This window comes from Herpailurus yagouaroundi, unplaced genomic scaffold (assembly GCF_014898765.1).
Source record: "Herpailurus yagouaroundi ecotype Mexico unplaced genomic scaffold, PumYag 205, whole genome shotgun sequence".
Taxonomy (NCBI): domain Eukaryota; kingdom Metazoa; phylum Chordata; class Mammalia; order Carnivora; family Felidae; genus Herpailurus; species Herpailurus yagouaroundi.
The window spans coordinates 10377342-10395167 of record NW_024412436.1 but is presented as its reverse complement, the minus strand read 5'-3'; the positions used below and the strand labels follow the sequence as shown (position 1 = coordinate 10395167).

The following is a 17826-nucleotide window of genomic DNA, read 5'->3' as shown; positions in this document are numbered from 1 at the left end:
TTCAAAGTTGCCGTGTGGGGCATTGGAACAACCCGGGGAGGCGACTTGCAGGTATTGGCAAGATGGAGGCTGGAGGACGAAACCATGGAGCTCAAGTTAGGCAGGAAAAGAGGAAATATGGGGGTGGCAGACAGGGAGAGAGCAGAGGGCTCAATATGGTGGATGTCTAGACTGCGAGAGGAAAAGTAAGAGGCAGAGGAGCAGTGGGGATAACAACCACAGGGCTAGAAAATTGGGGGTTGAGGTCAGAGACCGCAGTGTTTGCATTTAAAGGTTTTTTTTTTTTAATATGAAATTTATTGTCAAATTGGTTTCCATACCACACCCAGTGCTCATCCCAACAGGTGCCCTCCTCAATACCCATCACCCGCCCTCCCCTCCCTCCCACCCCCATCAACCCTCAGTTTGTTCTAGGTTTTTAAGAGTCTCTTATGGTTTGGCTTCCTCCTTCTCTAACCTTTTTTTCTTCCTTCCCCTCCCCCCATGGTCTTCTGTTACGTTTCTCAGGATCCACATAAGCGTGAAAACATATGGTATCTGTCTTTCTCTGTAGGACTTATTTCACTTAGCATAACACTCTCCAGTTCCATCCACGTTGCTACAAAAAGCCATATTTCATTCTTTCTCATTGCTACATAGTATTCCATTGTGTATGTAAACCACAATTTCTTTATCCATTCATCAGTTGATGGACATTTAGGCTCTTTCCATAATTTGGCTGTTGTTGAGAGCGCCGCTATAAACATTGGGGTACAAGTGCCCCTATGCATCAGCACTCCTGTGTCCCTTGGGTACATTCCTAGCAGTGCTATTGCTGGGTCATAGGGTAGGTCTATTTTTAATGTTTTGAGGAACCTCCACACTGTTTTCCAGAGTGGCTGCACCAGTTTGCATTCCCACCAACAGTGCAAGAGGGTTCCCGTTTCTCCACATCCTCTCCAGCATCTATAGTCTCCTGGTTTGTTCATTTTAGCCATTCTGACTGGCGTGAGGTGGTATCTGAGTGTGGTTTTGATTTGTGTTTCCCTGATGAGGAGCGACGTTGAGCATCTTTTCATGTGCCAGTTGGCCATCTGGATGTCTTCTTTAGAGAAGTGTCTATTCATGTTTTCTGCCCATTTTTTCACTGGGTTATTTGTTTTTCAGGCATGGAGTTTGGTGAGCTCTTTATAGATTTTGGATACTAGCCCTTTGTCCGATATGTCATTTGCAAATATCTTTTCCCATTCCGTTGGTTGCCTGTTAGTTTTGTTGATTGTTTCCTTTGCTGTGCAGAAGATTTTTATCTTCATGAGGTCCTAATAGTTCATTTTTGCTTTTAATTCCCTTGCCTTTGGGGATGTGTCAAGTAAGAAATTGCTGTGGCTGAGGTCAGAGAGGTTTTTTCCTGCTTTCTTCTCTAGGGTTTTGATGGTTTCCTGTCTCACATTCAGGTCCTTTAACCATTTTGAGTTTATTTTTGTGAATGGTGTAAGAAAGTGGTCTAGTTTCATTCTTCTGCATGTTGCTGTCCAGTTCTCCCAGCACCATTTGTTAAAGAGACTTTTTTCCATTGGATATTCTTTCCTGCTTTGTCAAAGATGAGTTGGCCATACTTTTGTCGGTCTAGTTCTGAGGTTTCTATTCTATTCCCTTGGTCTATGTGTCTGTTTTTGTGCCAATACCATGCTGTCTTGATGATTACAGCTTTGTAGTAGAGGCTAAAGTCTGGGATTGTGATCCCTCCTGCTTTGGTCTTCTTCAAAATTACTTTGGCTATTCGGGGCCTTTTGTGGTTCCATACAAATTTTAGGATTGCTTGTTCTAGCTTCGAGAAGAATGCTGGTGCAATTTTGATTGGGATTGCATTGAATGTGTAGACAGCTTTGGGTAGTATTGACATTTTAACAATATTTATTCTTCCAATCCATGAGCATGGAATGTTTTCCCATTTCTGTGTATCTTCTTCAATTTCCTTCATAAGCTTTCTATAGTTTTCAGCATACAGATCTTTTACATCTTTGGTTAGGTTTATCCCTAGGTATTTTATGCTTCTTGATGCAATTGTGAATGGGATCAGTTTCTTTATTTGTCTTTCTGTTGCTTCATTATTAGCGTATAAGAATGCAACTGATTTCTGTACATTGATTTTGTATCCTGCGACTTTGCTGAATTCATCTATCAGTTCTAGCAGACTTCTGGTGGAGTCTGTCGGATTTTCCATGTATGATATCATGTCATCTTCAAAAAGTGAAAGCTTAACTTCATATTTGCCAGTTTTGATGCCTTTGATTTCCTTTTGTTGTCTGACTGCTGATGCTAGCACTTCCAACACTATGTTAAACAACAGCGGTGAGAGTGGACATCCCTGTCGTGTTCCTGATCTCAGGGGGAAAGCTCTCAGTTTTTCCCCATTGAGAATGATATTAGCTGTGGGCTTTTCATAAATGGCTTTTATGATGTTGAAGTATGTTTCTTGTATCCCGACTTTCTCGAGGATTTTTATTAAGAAAGCATGCTGAATTTTGTCAAATGCTTTTTCTGCATCGATTGACAGGATCATATGGTTCTTATTTTTTCTTTTATTAATGTGATGTATCACATTGATTGATTTGCAAATGTTGAACCAGCCCTGCAGCCCAGGAATGAATCCCACTTGATCATGGTGAATAATTCTTTTTATATGCTGTTGAATTTGATTTGCTAGTATCTTATTGAGAATTTTTGCATCCATATTCATCAGGGATATTGGCCTATAGTTCTCTTTTCTTGCTAAGTCTCTGTCTGGTTTAGGAATCAAAGTAATGCTGGCTTCATAGAATGAGTCTGGAAGTTTTCCTTCCTTTTCTATTTTTTGGAACAGCTTGAGAAGGATAGGTATTATCTCTGCTTTAAATGTCTGGTAGAATTCCCCTGGGAAGCCATCTGGTCCTGGACTCTTACTTGTTGGGAGATTTTTGATAACTGATTCAATTTCTTCGCTGGTTATTCAAGCTTTCTATTTCTTCCTGTTTGAGTTTTGGAAGTGTGTGGGTGTTTAGGAATTTGTCCATTTCTTCCAGGTTGTCCAGTTTGTTGGCATATAATTTTTCATAGTATTCCCTGATAATTGCTTGTATTTTGAGGGATTGGTTGTAATAATTCCATTTTCATTCCTGATTTTATCTATTTGAGTCATCTCCCTTTTCATTTTGAGAAGCCTGGCTAGAGGTTTATCAATTTTGTTTATTTTTTTCAAAAAACCAACTCTTGGTTTCATTGATCTGCTCTACAGTTTTTTTAGTTTCTATATTGTTTATTTCTGCTCTGATCTTTATTATTTCTCTTCTTCTGCTGGGTTTGGGTATCTTTGCTGTTCTGCTTCTATTTCCTTTAGGTGTGCTGTTAGATTTTGTATTTGGGATTTTTCTTGTTTCTTGAGATAGGCTTGGATTACAAGGTATTTTCCTCTCAGGACTGTCTTCACTGAATCCCAAAGCTTTTGGATTGTTGTCTTTTCATTTTCATTTGTTTCCATATATTTTCAAATTTCTTCTTTAATTTCTGGTTGACCCATTCATTCTTTAGTAGGGTGTTCTCTAACCTCCATGCTTTTGGAGGTTTTCCAGACTTTTTCCTGTGGTTGATTTCAAGCTTCATAGCATTGTGGTCTGAAATATGCATGGTATGATTTCAATTCTTGTATACTTATGAAGGGCTGTTTTGTGACCCAGTATGTGATCTGTCTTGGAGAATGTTCCACGTGCACTCGAGAAGAAAGTATATTCTGTTGCTTTGGGATGCAGAGTTCTAAATATACCTGTCAAGTCCATCTGATCCAATGTATCATTCAGGGCCCTTGTTTCTTTATTGATCCTGTGTCTAGATGATCTATCCATTGTTGTAAGCGGAGTATTAAAGTCCCCTGCAATTACCACATTCTTATCAATAAGGTTGCTTATGTTTGTGATTAATTGTTTTATATATTTGGGGGCTCCCGTATTTGGCGCATAGACATTTACAATTGTTAGCTCTTTCTGATGGACAGGCCTTGTAATTATCATATAATTCCCTTCTTCATCTCTTGTGACAGCCTTTAATTTAAAGTCTAGTTTGTCTGATCTAAGTCTGGCTACTCTAGCTTTCTTTTGAGTTCCAGTAGCATGATAGATAGTTCTCCATCCCCTCACTTTCAATCTGAAGGTGTCCTCAGGTCTAAAATGAGTCTCTTGTAGACAGCAAATAGATGGGTCTTGTTTTTTTTATCCATTCTTATACCCTACGTCTTTTGGTTGGAGCATTGAGTCCATTTACATTCAGTGTTATTATAGAAAGATATGGGTTTAGAGTCATTGTGATGTCTGTAGGTTTCATGCTTATAGTGATGTCTCTGGTACTTTGTCGTCCTTGCAACATTTCACTCACAGAATCCCCCTTAGGATCTCTTGTAGGGCTGGTTTAGTGATGATGAATTCCTTCAGTTTTTGTTTGTTTGGGAAGACCTTTATCTCTCCTTCTATTCTGAATGATAGACTTGCTGGATAAAGGATTCTTGGCTGCATGGTTTTTCTGTTCATCACATTGAAGATTTCCTGCCATTCTTTGCTAGCCTGCCAAGTTTCAGTAGATAGGTCTGTCAATAGTCTTATCAGTCTCCCTTTATATGTTAGAGCATGTTTATCCCTAGCTGCTTTCAGAATATTCTCTTTATCCTTATATTTTGCCAGTTTCACTATGATATGTTGTGCAGATTGATTCAAGTTACGTCTGAAGGGAGTGCTCTGTGCCTCTTGGATTTCAATGCCTTTTTCCTTCCCCAGATCAGGGAAGTTCTCAGCTATGATTTGTTCAAGTACACCTTCAGCCCCTTTCTCTCTCTCTTCCTCTTGGGGAATTCCTATTATATGGATATTGTTCTGTTTGATTGCAGCACTTAGTTCTCTAATTCTCCCCTCATACTCCTGGATTTTTTTCTCTCTTTTTCTCAGCTTCCTCTTTTTCCATAATTTTATCTTCTAGTTCACCTATTCTCTCCTCTGCCTCTTCAATCCGAGCTGCGGTCGCCTCCATTTTATTTTGCACCTCATTTATAGCATTTTTTAGCTCCTCATGACTATTTCTCAGTCTCTTAATCTCAGTAGCAATAGATTCTCTGCTGTCATCTCTACTTTTTTCAAGCCCAGCAATTAATTTTTCAACTCTTATTGTAAATTCTTGTTCCGTGATATTGCTTAAATTGTTTTTGATCAATTCGTTAGCTGTCGCTACTTCCTGGAGTTTCTCTTGAGGAGAATTCTTCCATTTTGTCATTTTGGGTAGTCCCTGGGGTGGCGCCCAACTGCAGGGCACTTCCGCTGTGCTGTCTGGAGTAACTTGTGTTGGTGGGTGGGGCCACAGTCAGACCCAACATCTGTACCCAGCCCACTGCTGGGGCTACAGTCAGACGGTGTGTACCTTATCTTCCCATCTCCCAGGGGCAGGACTCACTGTGGAGTGGTGTGGCCCCTGTCTGGGCTACTTGCATACTGCCAGGCTTGTGGTGCTGCTTCTATGGGATATGGCGTATTAGCCGGGGTGGATCCGCAAGGTGCACAGGGGCGGGAGGGGCAGGCTCAACTCACTTTGCCTTTGGTGGTCCCCTGCGGGAGGGTCCCTGAAGCACCAGGAGGGAGGCAGACCCGTCGGAGGGATGGATCCACAGAAACACTGTCGTTGGGTGTTTTCGCAGCACAAGCGGTTCGGGAACTCGTTCCCTTTGGGATTTCGGCTGGGGGATGGGAGAGGGAGATGGTGCTGGCCAGTGCCTTTGTTCCCCACCGAGCGGAGCTCTGTCTTCCGGGGCTCAACACCTCTCCCTCCTGGTGTCCTCTCACCCTCCTGCTCTCTGAGCAGAGCTGTTGACTTTTAACATTCCAGATGTTAAGTCCCACTGGCTGTCAGAATCCATGCAGTCTGGCCCCTCTGCTTTTGCCAGCCAGTCTCAGTGGCTCTGCCTTGCCAGGCAGGCTGCCCCTCTACCACCCCGGCTTCTTCCCGCCTGTCTGTGTAGTGCACACTGCCTCTCCGCCCTTCCTACCCTCTTCCATGGGCCTCTTGTCTACGCTTGGCTCCGGAGATTCCGTTCTGCTAGTCTTCTGGTAGTTTTCTGGGTGATTTAGGCAGGTGTAGGTGGAATCTAATTGATCAGCAGGATGAGGTGAGCCCAGCGTCCTCCTATGCTGCCATCTTCCAAATCTATCTACTAAGTTTTTCATTTATTATTTATTTTTGAGAAAAAGAGACAGAGTGCAAGCAGGAAAGAGGCAGAGAGAGAAGGAGAATCTCAAGCAGGCTCCACGCTGCCAGCGCAGAGCCCGATGTGGGGCTTGATCTCATGAAGCTATGAGATCATAACCTGAGCTGAAATCAAGAGTTGGATGCTTAACCGACTGAGCCTCCCAGGCGCCCCCGGAGTGTTTGAATGTAAATGTAATTATAGCAAAGGGACTGACATTGGTCAAGGCTGGCTCAGCTGTGCTGCAATAAACCCCAACCCTCAGGGCCTTTACACATTCAAGTTCAATTCCTGCTCACGCATAGTCCGGTGCAGATGCCCCTGGTGAGAGGGTTCCTATGGATGACTCTTCTCAAGCAGTGGAGTGGCTTTTCTGTCTAGTGGCTCTTTGAAGGTTCCCTTCACTGGTCCCTTCTCACCCAGCTTGTATCTAGTCCGTCTTTAATTGTTGCTGCAATAGACTGACATGTGGAGCAAGGTCGGAAGCACGGAGGTTCAAGCGACCCCTTCTTTAGCACCTCAGCCTGCACGTGACACATATCGCTTCTGCTCATTCCCCGGAGGTGAGAACCAGTCACGTGGCCCCACCCAGACGCAAACAGGGCTGGGAAACGTCATCCCCATTTAGAAAGCTTCTCCCCAGCAATAGCCCCATGTGATGGCTGGCCACAGTCAGGAGTCAACTGTGACTGCTTTTAGGCCATGAGGAACACTCACCAAGTTCTGAGCAAATGACAGCAACAGCCAGGGATGGGGTATGTGACACCTGGATGACAGGGGCCTTAAACAAATGACACTTGAATTAGGGTGAGGGGATTATTGATCTGGCCATGATACTGTGGATTAGGGAGGGCTTTAGTTCCACAGCTTATCCTGAAGTACTTTGGGGAGAGAGAAAGAGAACCCTTGGTTTGAGAGAAAAACAGGGAAAATTATATTCTCTGAGGAATGTCTACTGAAGAAGGGTCAAGGGGCATTTAACCCCAGGGTATATTAGAAAGGTTTGAGAAGGTGGAGAGGAATGGGGGCCAGGGAATCTGGACCCAGGTATAAGAGGAATGGAATAGTTTAGGGATGAGACTGTGGGGAGAGGGTAGTTGGGAAGGAATCACATTTTGGGGGCTGGACAAGTGTAGGAGGAACATGGTGGGATGGATTTGTTTTGGCCACATAATTGAAAGACAGTTTGTTCTTGTGACATTCTGGAGGGGTAGCAGGCGGAACTCATTGTCTCTTGGCTGCTATCTGGGTGGGTTCTCCTTCTTGGAGCATTAAGGTCTCTGACAGATGAGAAAGTTCCTTTGGAAGGAGTCATCCCTGCCTTTGAGCTTGAGATCTCTGGGGAAAAGCAGGAATCAATGCTGGTGACTTCTGGGGAGGCTCCATTGTGATGGGAGGCCCTACGGGTAGAAGGCCACATAGGGGAGTGAAGTGTGGTGGCCAGGAGGGGTAAGGTCTTCCTGCCAAGGCCTGCAAAGTGAGACGGTTGTCACCAAGGAGGCCGAGTATCTCATCTCATCTCATCTCATCTCATCTCATCTCATCTCATCTCACCCTGAGAGAGTGGGTGAGGGCTTGAGTGGGTCAGAGGGACAGGAGGAAGAGAGAATCTCAAGCAGGCACCACACCCAGTGCAGAGCCCATGCAGGGCTCGATCCCATAACCTTGGGATCATGACCTGGAGCTGAAATTATGAGTTGGACGCTCAACCAACTGAGCCACCCAGGCACCCCAAAGTCTGTGACTATGACCAGGGCTTCTTTCCCTGTGAATGAGTTTCAGTATTCACAAAATTTAATACACAGGTCGTGTGTGTTTTCTACCCGTGTGTTACAGGTTCTATTTCCCTTAGATAATTTATATACAGATTTAAAACAGGACGACAGGTCTACCTATGCGTTCAGGTCTGTTTCAACTCAAAGACACCATACCTTCTTCATGGTATTATTAAAGCTGTAGTCGTTCCTGCCGTGTATTTCCCACACAATGAAATTGACTTCCACATCTTCAACATAACCATTTTCATTGTATCTGCGTGAGACAACAAGCACAACAATAGTAGTTGAGGGTAGAGGACAGGGGTTAAGAGCGGCAGCTTTCTTGTCTGGTGGACTTCCGTTTCAGTTCTGTGTTTATCCCTGAACAGCCAGCCTTGCAGCCCCAGGGAGGTGACTTATGTTCTGGAAGCCTCGACATCCTCACTTATCTGTAAAATAACAACTGTACCTACTGTACAGGTTTCCTTCACCTCTCAAAATCAGCCTCATAGTGACAGAGCAGAATGGTGTCGCCTTTTCAACAGTCAGAGCCCTAAGTGCTCTTCAGTTTGACGGGAACCACGTAGTGAGGAGGTGAGGCCCTGCCGTGCTGGCTGGTCGCAGGGAAAAAGACTGCAGGGATGAAGGAGGAAGGGCACAGCAAAGGTCCCCTGGTGTCATTGAATCCACATGAATTCTTTGGGTGACTGTTGCATGCCAGCGAATTAAAGCACGGGATCACTAGGAGAGCAGATGTTCTGGATCTCCACCCGGCTGGAGGACAGGGCTGAGTGTCAGGGGACGGGCAGCAGCAGTGAGACCTCTCATGCGGCCGAGAGCTAGAAGTGGTCACCAGCTCCCAGGAGCCACATTCATGCATGGCCCATGCCCAGAGAGCTCGTGATGACTTCTACCCACAGCAGACCCCAGCAGACAGTCAAGCATGGACAGGTTGCCCACCCCCCAGATGCCAGCACTGGAGACATAAGCCCCATTGAGCTTAGAGTATTCACCCCAAATCCAGTGTGTTTCAAAAGGGATGTTCCTTCAAATTGTTAAGATCATTATTATTGGTTTGTTTTTTTTTTTGTTTTTTTTTTTTGGTACCGTATGGAAACAGGGGCTTGAGACCAAAGTTCAGGTTCAGTTACTGGTGAAGTTACTGGTGTGTACCAGACCTTGCTGCCGTTTTAAACATGGTCACATCTTCCTTCTCCATCAGTCAGTGACCATTTTTCTGAATGGGAATGTCTCCTCGCCCCCCCCCCCCCATCCCCCAGGATGAAAATTTCACTTAGGACTTTGGTTCAGGCACTTGCTTCTGGGCTCTGACTCCAGGACTCTTGCCCCAGTGTCTGATATTTTCTCTTGCTTCCCCTCTCTGTGTTTATCCGTAAAAGATCAAGGGTCCTTGACAGTGTTTCTCTACCCACTGCCCGCAACTCTGCCTGACTTCACGGGTCGCTCTACCTGGCTCCCCGTATGTCCTACAACCTGACACCGTCCATTCTTGCTTAGAAAAACCAGCTGTTGTCCCATTCACAAGCAGGGCAGGGGATTTTTACGTATCAGAAAGTGGTATCTGAAGAAGCTACTTTATTTTCATCTTAATTCATTTTTAGGAACCATGAAGACATGAACTCAGGTGTGACTAGCTAGGGGTTAGAGTAGTGGTGGTCGACTTGTTTCCCAGCACAGGAGGAAGGTCACAGAGAACTCTAAACTCTAAAGTTCCTTCCACAGGAAAATGCACACACGTGCGTGACACATTTAATGTGGTATGCAGTTTCGGAGATTTGGGTCAGGCTTTAGCAAAGCTCTCATTCTAGGAGATTCGGAAGGTGCAGCTTGTTTGCATCTTCTGAAAACCATCACATTCTTGAATTATTAAGGACTAATTGTAAAGCCAGACCTTTTATTTGAATTCAGAAAAAAGATTTTCCTTGAACTGGGAGCAGACATCTTTTGACACTCACAAAACCAATAAGCTATAGCGTCATCTAGTGGCAATAAGGATAAATTACATGACCCCATATTTCCCGGGTTTATAATGCTCCTTGATGATGTTTTATTGATTTCACTGAGCATATGGGACAAAAATACTTCCCCGTGTAAGCATGGCTTATTTTCATTAACGTTCATTAATAAGATATGATACCTATGAAACCTGAGACATTCGGAAATGTCTTTACTTGGCAACCAACTTCCCTACAACTTGTAACTTCACTGTGACAGTTCCCCTTGTGGAATTCGGAAGGAGAGACCTCTCCGTGGATCCACTGGATGCATATGTTTTCAGTCCTGCACGGCCACTCAGATAGCCCACGGTATCATGTCTTTTATTTTCTGTTTTGTGGTGCTTTAATAGCTGGGTTAATTATCCCAGGAGAAGGAATTGGAAGCAGCATGCTCTATCAAGTGAGTCGTGGTGCCCAGACACGTAAATAAGTAACCCCAAGACAAACGTGCCGCCACGTGGTCCAAAGTAGGGTTTGCTGCTGTCTGCTCTCCGGCCCGCCTCCTTCACCCCTCGCAGACTCTCATCTGCCCCTTGACCTCACCAGATTTCCAATCCTGACCCCTCTCTGCTTTCCTCCTCCAGGCAGTTTCCTCCCTGCCCGGCATCCTGGATTCATTCACTTGTTCTGGCCCTGCCTCCAACATCTCACCCCAGTCTTGGACGTCACCCTGTGCCTTCCGCATTCAGGCACATGTCACTCGAGAAATTCAAATATGTGGGATTGAACCCACTTGTGGCGTCAACTCAATTGTGCCTTCGGTGTTGTCTGATCATCTTTCTATGGGTCGCCTTAGCCAGACCATCTCACATTACCTTCAGTGACCCCTGACATCCTCCTCAAAGCTCCTCCTCAACCCCTCAGGGCGCCCCGTTTACACAGTGTCCTTTCTCTTTCATGGAAGTAAATTGAGGCTGTCAGACATGACTTCTCTTCACTCCCACACTCCTATTTCCAAACCAGTCACTTTCTACATTTAATTTTACTCCTTCCGGGGCGCCTGGGTGGCTCAGTCGGTTAAGCATCCAACTTCGGCTCAGGTCATGATCTCACAGTCAGTGAGTTGGAGCCCCACATCAGGCTCTGTACTGACACCTCCGAGCCTGGAGCCTGCTTCGGATTCTGTGTCTCCCCTCTCTGGTCCTTCCCCTCTTGCACTCTGTCTCTATCTCTCTCAAAAATAAATAAATATCAAAAATAAAAATAAAAACAAATTTTTTTTACTCCTTCCCCCCAAGTCTCAGAGGATGAATTATTCTTCTTTCAACATTGCCACCTGGGCCTTTGATGCTACTTCCCCAGTTTTCTTCATGGACTTGGCTCCTATAGCTTATTTCATTTTAATTAGAAAATATTTCAAATATGCAGAACACAGAGAATAATGTGAAAGTTGTTATATATCATTCCCATCCAGGTTTTAAACTTTACTTATACATAAATATATCCATAAATCATATATAGTGTTGCTTTGTGGGTTTGCAAATAAATGTAACATGAGGTTACACTGCAAGTATATTTTGGCAACTTCCCCCCCCCCCCCGACATTCAATATTAGGTTTTGAGATGAATCCATAGAAGTTTCCAGTCTCTTGATCTCTTTTCCTCATCAGCAGCTCCCTCCCGGCTACTCTTCCTTCCCTACCCAACCCGAGCTTCGTGGCTGACTGTCTGATTCCCTCTTACAAACATCTTATTCATTTTCACTGCTGAGCAGTATTGCACTGGCTGACCGTACAACGTATACATCCAAATGTTCACTATGTTTTGTTATGTGTATGTTACCACAATTTGAAAAATCTGTACATAAAGACACCATAAGCACACATTTCCGCCACGCGTCCTTTGCACTCGGTTTATGGTAAGATACCGCGAGGTAGCAGGAAGAGTAGGAGAATGTGAAGCCAAGTGAAGAAAACGTTTCAATTGGGAGGGAGTGACCAGCTATGCAATTCTTGCTAATGAGGTCAGGTAGGGTGAGTCCTGTGGGCTGAGCACTGGGTGTACCAATATGGAGGCCACCGGTGACACTAGCTAGCAGTGCTAGTGGCGTGGTGCTGGTAGAATCCTCACTGAGAGGGGTTGCGGGAGAGGAGGAGAGTTAGTTACGGTGAGTATGGTAGCTGAAGAGGTAGTGGGGTCAAGGGAGGGTCTTGTGGTTTTGTTTCTGATCACGTTAGAACTGCAGGTTTCTTTGATGATACAGTCAAGAGGGAAAAGTCGATGATGCCGGAGAAGGAGGGGGCAGTTTCGGAAGCAGTGTTCTGAATTAGGAAAGCAGGTGGGGATCCAGTTCCCAGATGGAGAGAGAGGCCTTACATGAACGTATAGTTCACCTATGATGATAGGAAGACAGACAGAGTTCAAGGGGACGGATGTTTGCAGATGAGTAGGTAAGGTGGTAGAAGTTTGTGGAGACCTCTTCTGATTGAGGTCACTGGGACTCATTCGTCTTCCTCCTTCTCTCTTTTCTTCTATCAATTATCAATCATCAAGCCCTGTGTATTACAATCCCTCATTTTTCTCATAAATAATTCCTCTTCTTTGTCCTTGCAGCTATTTTAATCACTTGTTTTTTTCCTCCATGAACTACCATTGGAGGTACCAACTGGAGTACCAATTTTCCTCCATTGGTACTACCAATATAGTTTACCACCTGGTCTCCCTACTTAGACTTGCTTTCCTGAAGGTCATCTTCTACCCTTCTCCCAGAGAGAACTAGTTAAGGCACACATTTGATCATGCCACTCTACCAGAGAATGGACCGAAAGTCTTTCACAAGGTAGACTCCACCTAGCTAGTTTCCCAGCCTCTTGGCTTGACACTTACTGCCTCACTTAATGCCCCAACAGCATTTTACTGTTGGAACTGTGCATTTTCTTCCTCACCGTCATTTTTTCTTGAAAGGCTCCCTGGTGGAGTCCATTATCACCTTCCCCACTTCTCTTTTTCCCTCCCTGCCTTCAGCTAAATATTCATTATCCTTTGAGACTCAGTGACTAGCTCAAATGCAAGTTATTCTGGAAATATTTCCCAAAGCCCATCTCCCTTCCGCAGCTGGGTTGGATTCTTTTCTTTTGAGTTTCCTTTTTATTATTCCATATCAGCTCATATGTTTATCTAATTCATCAGGCTCTTGAGCCCTGGGAACAGAAATCCTATCTTATTTATCTTTGAATTCCCATTGCCTACCAGAGTAAAATGTTCAAAGATGTTTAATAATAATGAATTGAAGAGTACACTTCTCTGGGAGAGAACATTAAGATTATGTACCACTGGGGGATTAGGTACTGCATTAAACAAAAAACAAAAAAAAACAAGGAGCCTGGGAAGATGGCAGAATAGGAGGACCCTGAGCTCATCCCATCCCACATTTTCAACTAGACATCACCCACATCCAAATCAATAAGCCAGAGAGTTATCTGAAGACTGGTAGAACAGACTCCGCTACTAAATATAGAAAAGAAGAGAGGTAAGGAACACAAAAGAAATGAGTAATTCTGTAAAAAAAAAAAAAAGTCAGTCAAGGAATTCACACAAAAAAGGATGTAAAACATAATAACATATACCTAAAATATAGGTAGGAGAGGCAAAAAGAGTGGTTTCAAACTTAAATGACCACGAACTTAATATAGACTGCTGCATGCAGATGAGGTTATATACAAACCTGATGGTAACCATATACCAAAAACTGTTAATAAGTATGCAAAGACTAAAGAGAAAGAAATGCAAATATATCACTAAAGAAAATCAACAAAACGTGAGAGAAAGACAAGAAAGGCTAAGAGAAAATCTTCAGGAACAACTAAGTAATAAACCAAGTGATAAAATGGCAGTCAGTTTATACCCATCAATACTTACTTTGAATGGATTAAACACTCCAATCAAAAGACATAGGGTGACAGAAAGGACAAAAAAACAAGACTCATTTTTGGGGCACCTGGGTGGCTCAGTCAGTTAAGTGCCTGACTCTTTTGATTTCTGCTCAGGTCATGATCTCACAGTTTGTGAGATCGAGCCCCATGTTGGTCTCTGCATTGACAGCATTAAGCCTGCTTGGGATTCTCTCTCTGCCCCTCTGCTGTTTACGTGCTCGCTCTCTCTCTCAAAATAAATAAATAAACTTAAAAAAAAACTCACCAAAAACAAAACAAGAGCTATCTATATGTTGCTTACAGGAGACTCATTTTAGACCAAAAGACACCTGCAGATTGAAAGTGAGGGGATGGAGAAACATTTATCACTGCAAATGGACATCAAAAGAAAGCTGGGCTAGCAATACTTCTATTGGAAAAACTAGACTTTAAACAAAGACTGTAACAAGAGACAAAGAAAGATACTATATAATAATAAAGGGGACAATACAAGAAGATACAACAATTGTAAATATTTATGCCCCAAACATCAAAGCACCCAAATGGATAAAAAAGTTAACAAACATAAAGGAGCTAATTGATAATAATACAATAATAGTAGGGGACTTTAACAACCCACTTACATCCATGGACAGATCATCTATATAGGACATCAACAAGGAAACAATGGCTCTGAATGACACACTGGACCACATGGATTTAACAGATATATTCAGGACCTTCCATCCTAAAACAGCAGAATACACATTCAAGTGCACTCAGAACATTCTGCAGAATAGATTACATATTAAGCCATAAAACAAATCTTAACAAATTCAAGAAATTGAAGTCATACATGCGTCTTTTCTCACCACAATGCTATGAAACTAGGAGTCAACCACAAGAAAAAGTCTGGAAAGAGCACAATATATGGAGGTTAAAGAACATGCTACTAAACAATGAGTGGGTCAACAAGAAATCAAAGAAAAAATAAAAAAGTACATGGAAACATATGACAATGAAAACACAATGGCTCAAAACCTCTGGGATGCAGCAAAAGTGGTCCTAAGAGGCAAGTATATACCAATATAGGCCTACTTCAAGAAGCAAGAAAAATCTCAAATAAACAACCTAACCTTGCACCTAAATAAGCTAGAATAAGACAACAAAACCTTAAACCAGCAGAAGAAAGGAAATAATAAAGGTTAGAGCATAAATAAGTGTTATAGAAACTGAAAAACCAATAGAACAGTTCAATGAAACCAAAAGCTGGTTCTTTGAAAAAATCAATAAAATTGGAAAACCTGTGGCCAGACTTCTCAAAGAAAGAAAGAGAGAGAGAGAGAGAGAGAGAGAGAAAGTGAGCAGGAAAGGACCCAAATAAATAAAACCATAAACAAGAGAGGAGAAATAACAACCAACACCACAGAAATACAAACAATTATAAGAGAATATTATGAAAAAACCATAACGGCAAAAAATTGGTCAATCTAGAAGAAATGAACAAATGCCTGGAAATGTACAAACTACCAAAACTGAAACAGGAGGAAATAGAAAATTTGAGCGGATGAATAATCAGCAAAGAAATTGAGTCAGTAATCAAAATATTCCCCCAAAAACATAAGTCCAGGACCAGATGGCTACACAGCTGAATTCTACCAAGCATTATTTCTTCATTTAAAAAAATTTTTAGTTAGTTAATATACCGTGCAATATTGGTTTCAGAAGTAGAATTTAGTGATTCTTCACTTACATACAACACCCAGTGCTCATCACAACAAGTGCCTTCCTTAGTACCTATCACCCGTCTAGTCCATCTTGCACTATCCTCCCTCCATCAATCCTCAGTTTGTTCCCTATCATTAAGTCTCTTATGGTTTGTTTCCATTTCTTATCTCCCCACCTTCCCATATGTTCATTTGTTTTGCTTCTTAAACTCCACATATGAGTGAAATCATATATTTGTCTTTCTCTGATTGACTTCTTTTGCTTAGGATAATACATTCTAGCTCCATCCATGTGGTTGAAAATGGCAAGATTTCATTCTTTTAGATGGCTGAGTAATATTCTATTGTGCATGTGTATAAAATGGAGTATTATTCAGCCATGAAAAAGAATGAAATCTTGCCATTTGCAATGACATGGATGGAACTAGAGAGTATAATGCTAACTGAAATAAGTCAGAGAAAGACAGATACCATATAATTTCACTGATATGTAGAGTTTAAAAACCAAAACAAATGAGGAAGGGAAAAACAGAGAGAGAGACAAATCAACAAACAGACTCCTAATTATAGAGTACAATCTGATGGCTACCAGAGGGTATGGGGGTGGAGGGAATGGGTGATATAGGTGATGGGGATTAAGGAGTGCACTTGTCATAATGAGCACAGGGTGATGTATGGAACTATTGACTTACTATATTGTACACCTGAAACTAATGTAACAGTATGTTAACTAACTGGAATTAAAACAAAATTTAAAAAACAAAGCAAAACAAAGAGAAAAATGAGGCCTCAGTGGTGGAAGGGGTTTCAAGGGTTCTCAGGAAAAGCAGTGGCATCACTAGATGTGTAGAAGAACAAAACTTAAGAAGATAGCAGAATGGCCTGATAGCTCAGAGGACCCAGAACAGAGGGACTGTAGGACAATGATGTAGAGGGCACAGCACAGAATCTTAGAACTGCCATGGGTGAGGAGTGGTGGGCAGGACATGATGGCAGAGGACTTCTGGGTCCCAATAAGGACAGCTCCCATAGCAAAATTAAATCAGAGCACCTGATTCACTATGTCATACCTACCACCTGAGAGATCTCAGAAATTGTCTCTAGCCTGAGAGGTCCCATAAACTCTAAAGCTGGAAACCTTGACTAAAATTTTGATATTTTACACATAAGAATTTCATTTCCAGTAATTTTTCCTAATGGCATATCTGGACTGGTATCCAAACATGTATGTAAGTGGATATTCACCACCATTTTGTTTATAATAGCAAAAAAAAAAAAAAAAAAAAAAAAAAAAAATTAGGAAATGGGTCATTTAGCTCTTATATTTTTCTATTTTAAGTTTTGCAACAAGCTGTGTAACTGCTATAATCATGGGGTCCCTGGGTGACTCAGTTGGTTAAGAGTCAGACTCTTGATATCAGCTCAGGTCTTGATCTCAGGGTCATGATTTTGAGCTCCATGTTGTGTGTGGAGCCTACTTAGAATCATCGATCAAGAATAAAATCAAAGATACAAGCAAAGTAATATAAAACTACATGCAAAAGCCTTCCTAATAGCATTTTATTCTCATTATAAAATATTATTTTTAAGAATTAAGTTAGAGATAACATTTTCGAAATCTCCCCAATGTACCAGCCCTTATCAGCAATCTAGTTTCTTTCCTTGCAACCTTTCAGTTATTGTTGGCCCATGGACAGAACAGTCATATGTCACCTGGGGAAAGTAATTCCTATCAAACAGGCAGGGGTGCTGGTAAGAGCTTGGGGAGAGCTATAAAGAGAATAAAGCAAGGGTGAAGAGATCACCTGCATGCCTGAGAAGAGCCTCAGTTATCTTATCCACTATGTCTCAGCGGTGAAATTACAAGCTCTCTCAACAGGCAAGCACCATGGGTAGTCCAACTTTGTATAACTAGTATTGAAAGCCTAGAGTTGCATATATTGGGTGCTCAAAAATATTTATTATTAAGTGCATAATTAATTAGCTTTGTTTTCATACTTTAATTTTGAAACTTTCAAAGTAAGTAAAAATTTTAGTAAGAATATACTTACAATTGAACCAAAGGGTGAAACTTTTCTCGAAAATCAAGTCTCAATGGGCAGCCATATTCTTTCCAATTATATTTTACTCGCTAGAAAAGGAAAAATGATTGAGTTATTTTCTATATATGTCTGATTGATAAAATTATAGTTTTCTTACCAAGTTTTTAGATGGTTTATTCCTCAAATATGACCTGTAAAA

At 42.2% G+C, this 17826-nt stretch overlaps 1 protein-coding gene across 2 annotated transcripts in view; it reads right to left on the bottom strand.

The window, feature by feature from the left end:
- The window catches only part of CATSPERE (catsper channel auxiliary subunit epsilon), a 196699-nt gene that overhangs the window by 18904 nt on the left and 159969 nt on the right, over nt 1-17826 (bottom strand). For both annotated transcript variants that reach the window (XR_005783631.1, XM_040451860.1), the window contains exons 16-18: nt 17785-17818; nt 17637-17716; nt 8164-8263 (exon numbers count right to left, since the gene is read on the bottom strand). Coding sequence is in view for 1 of the 2 variants with exons in the window: in XM_040451860.1 (XP_040307794.1) it covers nt 8164-8263; nt 17637-17716; nt 17785-17818 (214 nt within the window). In the remaining variant the exon portion in view is untranslated. The remainder of the gene's footprint in view (nt 1-8163; nt 8264-17636; nt 17717-17784; nt 17819-17826) is intronic.